Consider the following 13703-nt stretch of genomic DNA (forward strand, 5'->3'; position numbering starts at 1 on the left):
CTGTTTAAAAAACAACACATAAATAAAAGGCATTGTCATTTACAATGCCAATAGCTCAAACTCTCGTAAATGCGAGACCTATTGCATTGCAAATGCTTGTTTTCGTAGCTTGCTTTATTTTTAAAATGCAGGTTTTGATGCGTTACCCTTCTACATGACTTCTACTACTATCTAGCCCTATGGAGTGTCCTGGGTCTGTACTTGTAGCTGCTGCACTGGCTGCGTGCACTTTGTCTGGACGTGTGCGATTAGTATGTACTGACTTCGTAAGGATAGCAGGATGATTTGATGTGTGAATTAAGTCCTGTAAATATACGATCACATTTGATATCAGCAGCGAGCGTGAAACGTGTTGATGTGTAAAATGGTATACATTTGCACAAAACAAATGTTTCTTATTTACACCTGTGCTCGTGTTATAAGGAACATCAGTTTAGCCTTTGGCTCTGTGTCTTCATTTGCATCTCTTTGAGGCTGGGAACGAAGAGATTACAATCTATACTGCCGATCTCAAAGCACTTAATTATTTTGGCCTGGTTTCGTTTCTCAGCTGTCGCAAACAAGCTGACACTTCACACCATACCAGACTTTCTGTCTTCCTATTTTTTTTACCCTTTTCCCACAATATTCCCAATTGAAGGGCACTGCGAAGTGGCTGCGTGTAGCGTAGTATGGATGCGGGTAGAAAACCTTTGAATTATAGTGTACATGGGCGCAATGCTTCAGGCTGTTTTATAGTTGTCCCTTGTGCCTTTTTGAATATATAACAAATGGCACGCCATGTACTGACTTCGTAAGGATAGCAGGATGATTTGATGTGTGAATTAAGTCCCGTAAATACCATCACACTTGATATCAGCAGCGAGCGTGAAACGTGTTGATGTGTAAAATGGTATACATTTGCACAAAACAAAAGTTTTGTATTTAAAACTGTGCTCGTGTTATACAGAATATCTTTTTTTTACAATTGCATGTCATCCAGTATACAAATACATATTTTTAATTGAAATAGTGTTTGTGTTGCATGGGCTCAGCGCTGCAGGTTGTTTTAGAGTTGCACCCTCTGTCTTTATGAATTCCCAACAAACGGCAAGCCATGTACCGACTGCCTAAGGATATCAGGGTGATTTGCTGTCCGAAATAAGTTTAGTGAATATACTGTCACATTTGATATCAGCAGCGAGCGAGCATTTGCAATGCAATAGGTCTTGCATATGCGAGAGATCGACCTATTGGTATTGTAAATGACAATGCCTTTTATCTATGTGTTTTGAGAACCTGCAAGCTGTGCGTAAAAATGCACTTTGCACTTTATAGCCCTTGCTTATGAGAAGCAAGGCTGGCAGTAAAAGAAGCGCAGTTACTGCCAGCCTTGCTTCTTGTAAGCAACAACTATATGCAAAAGTGCATGTTTACGCACCGCTTTCAGGTTTATAAAACACATAAATAATAGGCATTGTTATTTACCCATTTACAATGCCAATAGATTAAACTCTCGCAAATGCAAGACCTATTGCATTGCAAATGCTTGTTTAGTTAACTGCCTGCTTATTTGTTCAAATTGCTACCCTTGCTGTCATACTGCATGCTTTTGTGTACAGCGCTCTGATACCTGGATGGGTCATGGTGGCGCTTTATAAAACTTTTCAAATAAATAAATAAATAATCGAGCAATCCAGGAAATACAAGGGAATGTCAGAGTCTGATGACCAACTGTCATTCTGTGGATGGGTGCCCTGAGAGGTTACGGAGGCCCCTCTTGAGATGTTATGATGTTATATTTATGAGCAGACTACAAATCTGTTAAATGTTTTATCCATGAATGTGGTTGAATAAAAAACACTCTAGAAGACTGTAATTCATTAGGCTGCCATGGGCTACAATTTGCAAGAAAACACTGCATTTTGCTGCATTTACAACGTTCAGCCATTAAGCATTGATCCAATTCTGCTTCATGTATCCAGTTCTGGCCACTCTAATCCGATCTGGGTCACGCAATTTGATGGCCTTGATTAGTGAAGACTTTGCCTTACGACGATCACTAGAAAACCATGATGTCGTCTTAAATGTCTGGGGTTTTGAGGTTTGTACTGATTTGGCTCATCGTATTTCAGTGCCCTAAACAAGCTAGAGTGGAGTTCTGTGATTGGGAACACACTTGTAGGGGATTTAGCAAAAGGACCTAAAAGGGAAATAAATAGGTTATATATTTGGGGTCCTTTATCAGGATTAGTTGTCAGTTTAGTCCATTTAACAGAGCTTCTATTGTTCCCAAGGGATAAAGGTGTTACGGACAACTTGGAAGTAGCAGTAGAATCAAAGAAAGTGTTGACCCACAATGGAGTTTCACCGTATTATGATCACTATCCATTCTTTATATTATGCCAAAATCTTCCGTAGTATGCCATCATTTTAAATAAAAAATGCCATAATCGACTCTGTTGTTACCCCCCCCCCCTTATAGAATAAGTATATGTTCTATGGGTATCATATTTAGGCTGCCCATTACAAACACACAGGCCATATTAAAGAGTTATAGACACTAGCTGGATGGCAGCTGCAGACCAAGTATTCATTGGGTCAGCATCCAGCCTTTGCATACCTCTAACAAAATCTTTAAAATCTTTGATCGTTTCATGCATTTTAAGGGCTCAAATGATAGGAGATTATAATCTAACGAGACAGGAAAGTTACCAAGTCTACTAGATGAACGGTAATCCAGTAATGTGTTGGAGAGTCTTTTTTTGGACCAGTGAATGGTTGTGGATACTATACATATTCACCGCTAGGCTGAATCATCGGCCCAATTATGTCAGAGCTGACTATCACCAGTTTTTCGATAATCAGGTTTAAGGAATTCCTAACCTAAACTAAGAGGTCACCTGAAAGGCGTTTAGCTATGGACAGGGTTGCTTCAATACTGTAATTTGAGTAGGCAGATCTGAATTATGGTTCTAAGGACCAGGTTTATATCAAAATCATCTATGACATTTCCCCATAGAGTTTCAATGGTTTTGTCAAATATACCTACCAAGATTCAGGATTGCAACTGTAGGGGAGGAGCACACCCACTACCCACAGTTGTTGGGTCCCAGTAGCCTAAATTTGAGTTACACTCAAAGAGATGGAAACCATATTCTCACAGGAAAATCTATTCAATCTTCCTATATTCTGGTCTGAACGTGGTGGCGAACTCGGGAGCCCAAGCTGTGAGTTGCTGGGGGAGTTTATTTCTTTGAAGGGAGATGTATTAATCAAATGAGAATTACCATATCTCCACCTTGTGAGTTGCTCTTTAATTTGTCAATCTCTGCTAATCTTGGAGGAGAGGGGCTTATTGGGATAGGGGCTCTCCAAATATTTCTATGTTAATTAATTAAAAAAAAAATGATATATTACATTTCCCCCAAAAAATAACCCCATATATAAATATTTTAAAATATTATAATATAAAAATTACAAACAGTGTAAAAGCTCATAGACACATTTATTACATATAAATAAATTTAAAAAAAAAAACCTATTTATCTAAAACATATTTTTTATAAACATTTTAAGTTTAAAAACTTTGCACACTATTCCCCTACAAACCATACATCCTGCTTCTAAATTATATTTTAAAATGTGTTTATATTTAAACACATTTTAAAATATACTTTAAAAAAAAATGTAAACATTATATTTAAAAGAAAGTACATCAATTTAAAAATGGATCAACCTAAACAAATAAATATATGTAAATACATAATTCATAAACATTACAAATACATTTAAAAGTTAAACACAATAAAAAAATCTAAATTTAAATAACCCACACTCTACTCCCCTATAAACCACACATCTCACTGCTAAAATGTTTTGCAATTTTAAATAAAATATATTATATGTAAACACATGTCAAAAATTAAAAATCAACATTTAACACAACAATATTATAAACAGCAATATTTGTTACAAGATTATAGTATTCTTAGTTGTGATATATATTGCAATATGTTCTCTTTGATAGTTTGATAAAACACCCCAAAGAGTAATAACCCTGCTGCAGCACTGCCTGCTTCAAAGGTGCACAGAAATGCAAGTCAGGAATCAGAAGCTGTTCCCAGATGTTGGGCTCGGGTTGGTCCCAGGAATTAAGGCAATAGATATACACTGACCTTTTTCATCAGCTTGTCCCACTCATCATCATAGCCACTTCCGTAATTCTTCATCTGCCTCTCATCCTCCTCCGTCACTTTACCGATAGGTACCACACCAGCAGGGAAGTTCAGGATATTGAACAGCACTGTATAGCAAACGGGAGCTGTAAAAGAAAGAGAAATAAACTACACAGTAAAGAAATTGCATGTCCTACTCTGTAAAAATGCAGTCACTGTACTTTAGATATTGTAGGACATAGAACATAAAGATTACCAACTCTGCAATAATCTGTTCACCCCTTTTATACTATGAGCAGTAGAGAGGTGCAGTGCAGGAAACAGAAAAAATGCACCCTTGAAACCAAAATTGTGGTGGCGAGAGGAAGTGGTAGAACAGGCTGCATGTCCATGGCATAGATGTATGTGTACACAGCAAACAGCAATGTTTAACAGTAATAAATATAACTAAGGCGATTAATACACTGGCTAGAGAGATCTTTCTGCAGGTGCTGGTTACAAGTTTGAATCATCAGAAAATAGCTCCAAGAGTTAGCGTGTTTCCAGCAGAGTGCTGTCTATACGTGTCGGTCACAGGCTTCTGTTCCACATAAGATACCTATGTGGTTTCTGCTTTTATTTTAGAGATCCTCGTATAACTTGCAGGTGAACAGTTACAATCCTGTAATTTATGCATCTCCTGCACAATCAGCTGCTTACACTTTATAAGGTTATGTTTCAATCTTTCCTTATTCTAAAGTTGATAAAAATGGGTTCTATTTGGTAGACTACCCTAGGAGCTTGAATGTGAATTGGTGCTGCTGCATGTGTCCTGGTGCTGACACAGTATACTGAGGCATCGTCGGAATAATTTGCTATTATTCATGGTGGATAGAGTTTTGGCTCAGAGATACCTTTCACAACCACTAACCAGCTGATTAAGGCTCAATTCCAGTGCTGAGAAATACAGCATTGCTTACTGCAAATTGAAGTTTAGTACCAGGGCAAAACATGAGCAGAGTAATTTGTTCTAATAACCCTTGACCTGACCTACAGGAAGTGGACCAAAAGCTTTTTAGACTTGTCCACATTTTAATTTGAAATGCAAGGCTATATTTGAGGCAAAAGCAGGTTGCTGCATGTTTCATTACATTACAATAGATAACAGCCCATTTTTAGGTCGAGCCTAGAATCGGCGCGCAAGTGCTGGTCTAGGGAAGATCTGTGGTATTTCAGTACAAGAGAGAAGCCACGCCCACTACCATGCCCATATTTGTCTTTGGCGTGTGTCTTTGTCCTTTGTAAATGTTGGCTTCTGGTTTCTAAATAGGCTTGTTAGTCCCTCCTTAGTACGGCCGTGTCGTCATTTGATTCCTCCCATGGCTTCTGGCCCCTTTACTTCGGTTCCTACACCGTAAGCACTATGGGGAATATCAACAACAACCGGCGATAATTATTGCTCAGCGCTCTTAGCGTGAGGATAATTATCGCCGGCTAGCGTGAGTTTTTATCGCTGAGATAGCGTGCTATTAGCAACGCTTATCTCAATAGCGATAAAAATCTACACGCTAACAGGCTAACGTGAGATTATCGCTGGAAACCCAGCGATAATCACACGTTACCTTGTTGATAGGGACAGGCAAACTTAGCCATGATATCCTCCTTCCATAGGATATCATGGCTAAGTCTGAAAATTAGCAGATGTAAAAAAGCAGCGTTAACCGCGGTTAGCGCTGCTTTTTTGTCTCTAACAGGGTTAGCGACATTCTTGATAATAGGAGAAATGTCGCTTAGCGACATTTCTCCTATTATTTTACTCTGGAACGCCCCCTTTGCATCTCATTAGAGATGCAAGGGGAAGCGTAGAGTAAAAGGGTGCTAACATGCAAATTTGCGTGTTAGCACCCTGTTGTTGATAGGGTGCTAGTTTTATCTCTGCTCTTTTGGCTTTTAAAGCCAAAAAAGCAGAGATAAAGCCCTTGTTGATATGCCCCTATATTCTGTGAGTGTTTCCTACTTCAGGCAGGATAGCGTGCTTTGTTTACTTTCAGCGCACTGTGAGTGCTTTCACTTTTGGAGGTGCCAGGACAATCTCGACCGCTTGTTTCATTTGCATGTGAATGGATTTTACAGGAAACATGGATTTGCTCATCGCTGGGTTAAAATACAGATGTGCCGAGTCTACTTCGGGGGTGAGCCCCCTTAAGATATGACTTTAATTTTTAAAAAAAAGTTATTTTCCTAAAATATATTGGTCTACGGTGAATGTGAGGGGAAGACGGGATAATACGAATTGTTTTTATATATATGAAAAGCGAAAACAGAGCCAACACATAACAATCAGAGTGGTCTGAAACACTGGAGCAAAGGAGGCATCGGACATTACCTGACTACAGGCTCGCTGGGGCAAAGGGGAAGGCATGCCCCCAGTGTTGGTAACCCCCGTCCGGGGTGTATTTCTCTGGCAAAGCTCCTCTTAACCCAAGCAGGAGGTGGTGGGGGTGCCTCAGGCCAGACCTCCACTGAACAAGATATGCAGTGGAGAGGTTCGCCCTGACCAGCTGCTCTCTTCCCTGGGTTTGCGCCGGGAGGTCTTAGATCAGCCAAGCGCTTCCTTCCCTTGTGTGGGAGCAGGCTGCCCCAGCTCTCTCTGGGACGACTTGTCTCTCCTTAGGTTAGAACTGGAAAGGCGACATGTGGACAAAAACATACAGGCTGGAGGTGCCCTCTCGCTGGTTTAGCAACCCCCTCTCAGCGGTGCGTGCAGCAGGTTGGATGGAGGCCTCTGGGAGTACATTTCTCAAGAGTGGTGTGCCGCAGATCGGAATGGCTTTTGTGCAAGTTTGTCATGCACCAGACTGTTTGCAGCAGCAGGCAGGGAAGGTTACACCAGCTTCTTGTGCACGGGAAGTGTGCACCACCAGGCAGGGAAAGTTCTCTGTGCACCAGCTTCTTGTGAACCGGGAGTGTGCACCAGCAGGTCCGGATGGCTCTTTGTGGACCAGCTTCTTGTGCACGGGGAGTGTGCACAGCAGGTGAGAGAGGGCTCTCTGCACACTGGGTTGTGAGCACCAGCTGACGGGAGAGACCCCGGACTCTGTGTGTGATGTGAGGCAGCTGCCTGCTGGGCCAGCTCTTGTCAGTCACCTCTTTCTGCGAGCCATGTGCATCTGCAGTGAAGCACTCAGCAAGGCGTCTCTCCATAACCTGCTGGTGTGTTTGTAACAAACCACCCATCCTATACCAAGTGTGTACAAATCCTAGCATGCATCATACTTTTATAGCAGAACCGCAAGTGCCAGTGCTGGAGAAATAAATCAGTAGCCCTCTTTTAGGACCCTACCATTTCCTGAAAGAACAAGTGTTGATTATCAGGCAGTGCATATATTAATATTGATCTACCCCCCCCCCCCCCATGTAGGTCTACAATCTGCCATAAACTACCAACAGAAAGTCAAATGATGTTTTCTCACTGCCCTCATGAAATCCAAGGTGTTTACTTGCAGTTCAATGAAATTAGGCATTTGTTTATTGAATGGTTGTTTGCGCATTGCTGATTGGATATAATGGATTGTGCCCCTTGCCAGTTGTCTGCAATCTTGCAATTTGTACTGCCCAATGTAGCACCAAACGTTGCTGCCTTCAGCAAAATTATGTGTCCAACAAGAATTTTCACTCTAGGTGAGATATTTTATACTCCCTAGTTCTGGACAAAATATGGTAATTTTACCCTAGATATTATTTTCTTCTCCCAACAATGTGTTAATAATTATTTTTCGCTGAATATTAGTGACTGATGGGGGGCGTGGCCGACCGGCAACCGAGATGGCGGTGCTCGAGTAGAGCTCTGTATCCTGCCGGCCTGAAACTACGAGTAAATCCGTCAAATATCCTGCAAAAAACCCAGGATTGCTGTGCCCAGTGCTCTCCGAGACCCCGAGACACTCGGAGCGGGAAGGGGTGAATCGGAGTTTTGAAGTTAAGAAACTTCAAGTTGCGACGAGGGAGATGGAAGCCCGGCTGGAGGATCAGGAGGGGAGGGCACGCAGGAACAACGTCCTCATCCTGGGTGTGCCGGAACCGAGGGAGGACCAGGCAGAGGACCTCTTTGGTGAAGATCTGATTCAGAATCATCTGCAGCCACGCTCGCTTACCCGATATTTCTATGTGGAAAGGGCCCATAGGGTGCCAGGTGGTCCTCCCAAACCTGGTGCCCCTCCACGCCCTCTCATAGCCAGAATTTTCAACTATAGTGACCGGGCAAATAAGGAAAGGCTTCCCATTCATTCCTATGGTCCTACAGGCCCATAGGACTGAATGGGAAATTGCAATAGGTACTCACAAAGTGCGCATGAAATTTCAGGGTGCATGGGTGTCAAAAGGACACCCTGTTGCACCCCTGAAATTGATCTGTGCACATATGTTGCGCACACACATGCCCTAAAGGCATGTGTGTGCGGAACATGAAACTTTGAAAAATGCACAATAGCATTTCAAAGGCTTAGCATTTACCATGACGTTCTACTTCATGGTAATTTGCGCCCCTTATTAGCGAAATCGCTAATTGTATTACTTTAATGCATTGCATTTAAGGAATCTCAATTTGCGATTCCTTAAATGCAATCGCAATTTAAGAAATCGCAATTTAGAGATAACTTAAATTGTGATTTTTGCATTTGGGATGATGCATCCCAAATGCAAAAATACCGGTCGCAAAGGGGCAGATTCTGACAATCTGCCCGTTTGAGACCGGTTTTTCTTTTGACGCATGTGCCTATTTGTTCTGAAAAGGGTGGTGTCTTGTTGACTGTTGGGCCATGTATATTCTGGCTGTTAGTGTGCTACAGCTTCATGTCTCTTACCATGAGACCTGGACTGCTTCCCGGCGGGAGCGGTCACAAGCCATCCTATATGGGATTTCTGGTCGGAATTGGGGTAGTATAAGACCTTGGGCTGGGGTTGGCGGGGCCACATTCCCTCTACAATAGTTTAAAGGGTGGGGTAAACAGGCGCTTTGCACTTTTGGGGAGTGGGCAGTTTGGAGTCCACGTTGGAGGGAGGCAGGGAGGGGGGAGAGGGCGGATGGATTCTTAGGGGTTTGTTGTTTTATTGTTGCATGCCTAATTTCATTTGCAATATTGTTCGCTTACAGTGCAAGAAAGGTACCTATTTTGGTAATAGAATGTCTGACACTAGAATACGTGACTTGTTTGACAATGTTGCAGCTCCTCTTACTTGTTAGAAGGGGGGTATGTTACTGTATGAGTCCTTGATCCAGGCTCTGAGCCTCAGTTGACTAGCCATTTATGTGACGTAATGAAGTGGGGACTTCATTACGTCACATAAATGGCTAGTCAACTGAAACAGCCTGGGCGACTAGACCGACTTAAATTGCTTTCATGGAATGTGAATGGGGTTGGGGATGAAATAAAGAGAGGGATTGTTTTGAAGACTTAAAGAGGCAGGCCCCTGATGTTTTCCTGCTGCAGGAAACGCACATACAAGGCTCCACATTCTGCACTTTGAATAGGTGGGGGTATAAGTTAGTGGTGAATACAGGCTACACCAAGGGTTCCAGGGGGGGTAGGAATTCTTCTCCGTAAGTCCTCCCCTTATCAGGTCCAAACTGTTACACGCGACCACTTGGGTAGGTTTGTGACGCTGACGGGTACCTGGGGGGGGGGGGGCGACTAATTAACATCACTTCATTGTACATTCCACCTCGACTTCACCATCCAACACTTACTGATTTGGGTACACATCTGCTCAATTTGCCTGAGGGTGAGTTGCTCCTTGGGGGTGATTGTAATGCAGCATTAAATGGTGAAATAGACAGGCGGCCTGCCAGGCCGGATGAGCCAGCGGGGAAAGGGCTTGGAGATTTCTTGATGGCAATAGGCCTGCTGGACCTCTGGCGAGCCCAAAATCCGTCCTCCCTCCAATACACCTTTCAATCGGGGGCACACGGGAGTCTGTCCCAAATAGAATATATATTCTGCAAGTCGGACCAACTTTCCCTGTTTAGTGGGGAGGGTCTCCTCCCTAGAGGAATTTCTGATCACTCCCCGGTGATAGCTACATATGGCGATTGTCCTTCCGAGCATCGCGGTGAGATGCGGCTCAATCCCTGGTATTTCAAGCTCCCTAAGGTACGGGAGGGCCTAATTGACATGACAGTAACGTATTTCAAAGAAAACGTGGGCTCATTGAAATCGGCCTCCACGCTGTGGGAAGCGTACACAACTGTGATTTTGGGTCAGGGTGTATCTATGGTAGCTGGGCATAAAAAAGAATAGCATAAACAACTGCTGGATCTAGAAAGCAAAATAACCCAACTGGAAGAGGACCTAGTGACTGTATTGTCCCCCGAACACAAACATAAGTTGCTTCTTAAACAGAAGGAATACAGAGATATCGCCTCAGAGGCAGCTAGGGCTTACTATCAAGCCACGCAGTGTCAAGTTCATGAAATAGGAGATAAGGCAAACAAGCTTTTGGCATGGCTGGACCGACGTGAACAGGCCTCCAGGTGGATCTCTGGGATTGTCACAGAGGGCAGGGATCGCCTCACGGACAGGAACAGCATAGCAGGGGCATTTGCAGAGTAATTTCAAGCAGTATACTCATCCGAGAGCGCATACTCAGGGGTCAAAGCAGGGGAGTTGTTGTCCACCCCAAGACTCTCAGTATTAGAAGATGCAGAGGTGGAGGAGCTCGAGCTGGATTTGACCAGAGAAGAGGTTACCAAGGCAATTGGTGACTTACAATCTGGAAAGGCGATGGAACCGTGTGGTCTTCCAATCGAACTATTTAAAATCAACGCATCTACCATTACGCCCTACTTAATTGATATGCATTAAGAAAGCGTGGTAACTGGCTGCCTTCCTGAGGCCCAAAGACTGGCAGATGTGGTAGTGATTCATAAACATGGCAATCCCCCAGATCAGTGTGGGTCGTACCGGACAATATTGTTATTAAATCCGGAAGTGAAAATATTGGCAAAGATTCAGGCCACGCGTTTGCTCCATAAATTAATTCATCCCTATCAGTGCGGATTTATGCCGGGCAGGAACACGGCGCTCAATCTGCAGAGGCTTCATTGAGTCCTAGGTAGAGCCCAGACTATACAAGAGGATGCTGTAATTATGTCGCTAGATGCCAAAATGGCGTTTGATCTGATAGAATGGCCCTATCTCTTTGCGGCATTAAGACATTACGGCTTTGGCCTGATATTTCTGTTCAGCTGCTGTACTCGGAACCCTTGGCAAGAGTGACGGTCAACAGGGGTCACTCAGCATCCTTCACCCTGCATAGCGGGACGTGGCAGGGATGTCCGCTCTCACCTTTCATATTTGCCTTGGTCCTTGAGCCATTGGCAATCTGGATTAGAGGTGACCCCCGCATCAGAGGCTTGAACTGGACGCCGGGTTGGGAAGATAGAATTTCCCTTTATGCAGATGACATCTTATTGTATCTGGACCGGCCTTATCATTCCATCCATAGAATACTCCACAAATTCACCCTGTTCTAGAAATATTCTGGTTATACCATGAATTGGGTAAGTCCTCAATCTATATTCTTGCTGGGAGTGATAGCAGACTACCCACTCATTGAGGTGCCAAAACAGTTATAGAGGGTTTTCATTATTTAGGGATTGTTGTCACGACGGACTCGGCGGTCTTTTATGAAAATATTTTGGTCCCGCCTCTGCGCTGTCTACAGGCCGATGTACAACACTGGAAGTCGCTGCCCCTCACGCTCTTGGGCAGGGTGGCTCTATATAAAAGTATGGCGCTGCCTCCATTTGTTTACGCATTACAAAATACGCCCTTTCCCAATCCATCTAAATACTTTCAGGCCGTAGAATCAGAGGTCAGGACCCTATTGTGGAATGCTGAAAACCCCTGTATCTCTTTGACTAAGCTCACGAAGGGCTGGTATGACGGGGGCATTGTTCTGCCGGCACTCAAGAGTCTCAAGCACCAAGACACCCCCGGGTATTTGTGCGCTTTATAAATCCCACTAACCTTAACATTAACATTGGGCATCACAACTAGCGGTCAATAATCATTGGATGCACTGGGTGATTGATGAACCTGCTTATAGGATGGATAGATATAATAAGGCAAATGGTTCTTACCAACGAGCACTCTATGGGGAGTGGAGAAATGCCCCGGTATTCACGCCGACTGCTACCACGGTGGCACTGTGGCACGCTGTGACTGCCACCTTGGGTTGTAAGAATAAGATTAGCCTTGACACCCCTCTCTTCGACTCTGAGCAACTAGGGCTCTTGGCTCATAGTTCCAGGTTTCGTAGTTGGGATCTCATTGGGCTCTCAAGGGTAGGTGACCTGTGGGCAAAGGGCAGGGTGGTCACATTTAGTGATCTACAGCATCAACATGATCTTAATCCAGGGGAAACTTATCGATACTTACAGGTGTGCAGCGCATTGTATAAGGCCGTCTCCGTGGGAGCAGACCTCCCAGCAGCCTCGCCCCTAGAAGATAGACTACTAGATAATTATTTGAAGGAGAAAGTAATCTCCTTGGCCTACAAGAACATTTTAAACAACTCTCTAGATGCTTTGGGGAAGGTCTGTGCAAAGTGAGAGTAGGATGTGGGAGATCTGGATGATGAAAAATGGCAGGAGGCATTGGCATCTCCCAGAGAGGTCGCGGTGCATTCCAGATTTAAATTGGTCCAACTTAAGCTCCTCCACAGAATTTATTATACAGGCATCCCTTTAGCTGGGGTGGGCATTCTGGGTTCCCCGCAGTGTCCCCGGGGATGTGGGCAAGTTGGCACGTACTTCCATCAGTGGTGGGAGTGCCCAAGTATACGGCTGTATTGGAGTAAAGTGACCGCAAAAATGTTGGAAGTTTGCAGAAAAAGTGTGGAAGTCACCCCCGACTTCGCCCTTTAAAAGTATGGGATGCAACTGACGTGACGGCAAAGGAAAGAATCTGGGTCACCCTTGGGAATGTTGTAGCGAAACGAAATATAGCCAGAACCTGGAGGGGCAACACGATACCCAAACTCCATGATTGGGAAACGGATATGGACAGGTGTATGCAGACAGAGAGAGTGGTTTATGAAGGGAGGGGTTGCCCCCAGAAATGGACCAAGATCTGAGGTGAATGGAACAAACCGAGGGCAATGCTATGTGAACCGTTTCTAGATCCCTCTGTACAAGAAGACATGACTCTGTAATATCATTGGTCAGCATGTTGTACTTGAAGGACTGTATTGTGATAGGGATGTTGGACTGCAAAGAAGATTTAATGTGGTTACGGTACTTATGCACTATGTCACTTTATGATAGAGTCTTCTATGTTGGTTTCTTTTGTCAATAAAAAGATTTAACAATAGTGACTGATGTATGATGGCCCTCTTCTGTGAGCCACTAGCCTCAAGAGGGGTTGCCACCTTGATAATACAGTTTAAATGGCAACTGATTTCACCTGTGCTTCCTAATGGAACCTTCCATAGTGATTAATGATCTTGAGCTGACTTAAGAGCATAGCCATATTTAAAAAAAGAAATATTTATGTTATTTTGCTCATT

The 13703-nt window shown here is 43.6% G+C and overlaps 1 protein-coding gene across 3 annotated transcripts in view; it reads right to left on the minus strand.

The window, feature by feature from the left end:
• The window catches only part of LOC146835070 (vitamin D3 hydroxylase-associated protein-like), a 562514-nt gene that overhangs the window by 72268 nt on the left and 476543 nt on the right, over positions 1 to 13703 (minus strand). For all 3 annotated transcript variants that reach the window (XM_085602734.1, XM_085602733.1, XM_085602732.1), the window contains one exon: positions 4158 to 4303. In XM_085602734.1, the coding sequence (XP_085458860.1) occupies positions 4158 to 4303 (146 nt within the window). The remainder of the gene's footprint in view (positions 1 to 4157; positions 4304 to 13703) is intronic.

The sequence above is a fragment of the Triturus cristatus genome, chromosome 4_2, assembly GCF_964204655.1.
Source record: "Triturus cristatus chromosome 4_2, aTriCri1.1, whole genome shotgun sequence".
Taxonomy (NCBI): Eukaryota; Metazoa; Chordata; class Amphibia; order Caudata; family Salamandridae; genus Triturus; species Triturus cristatus.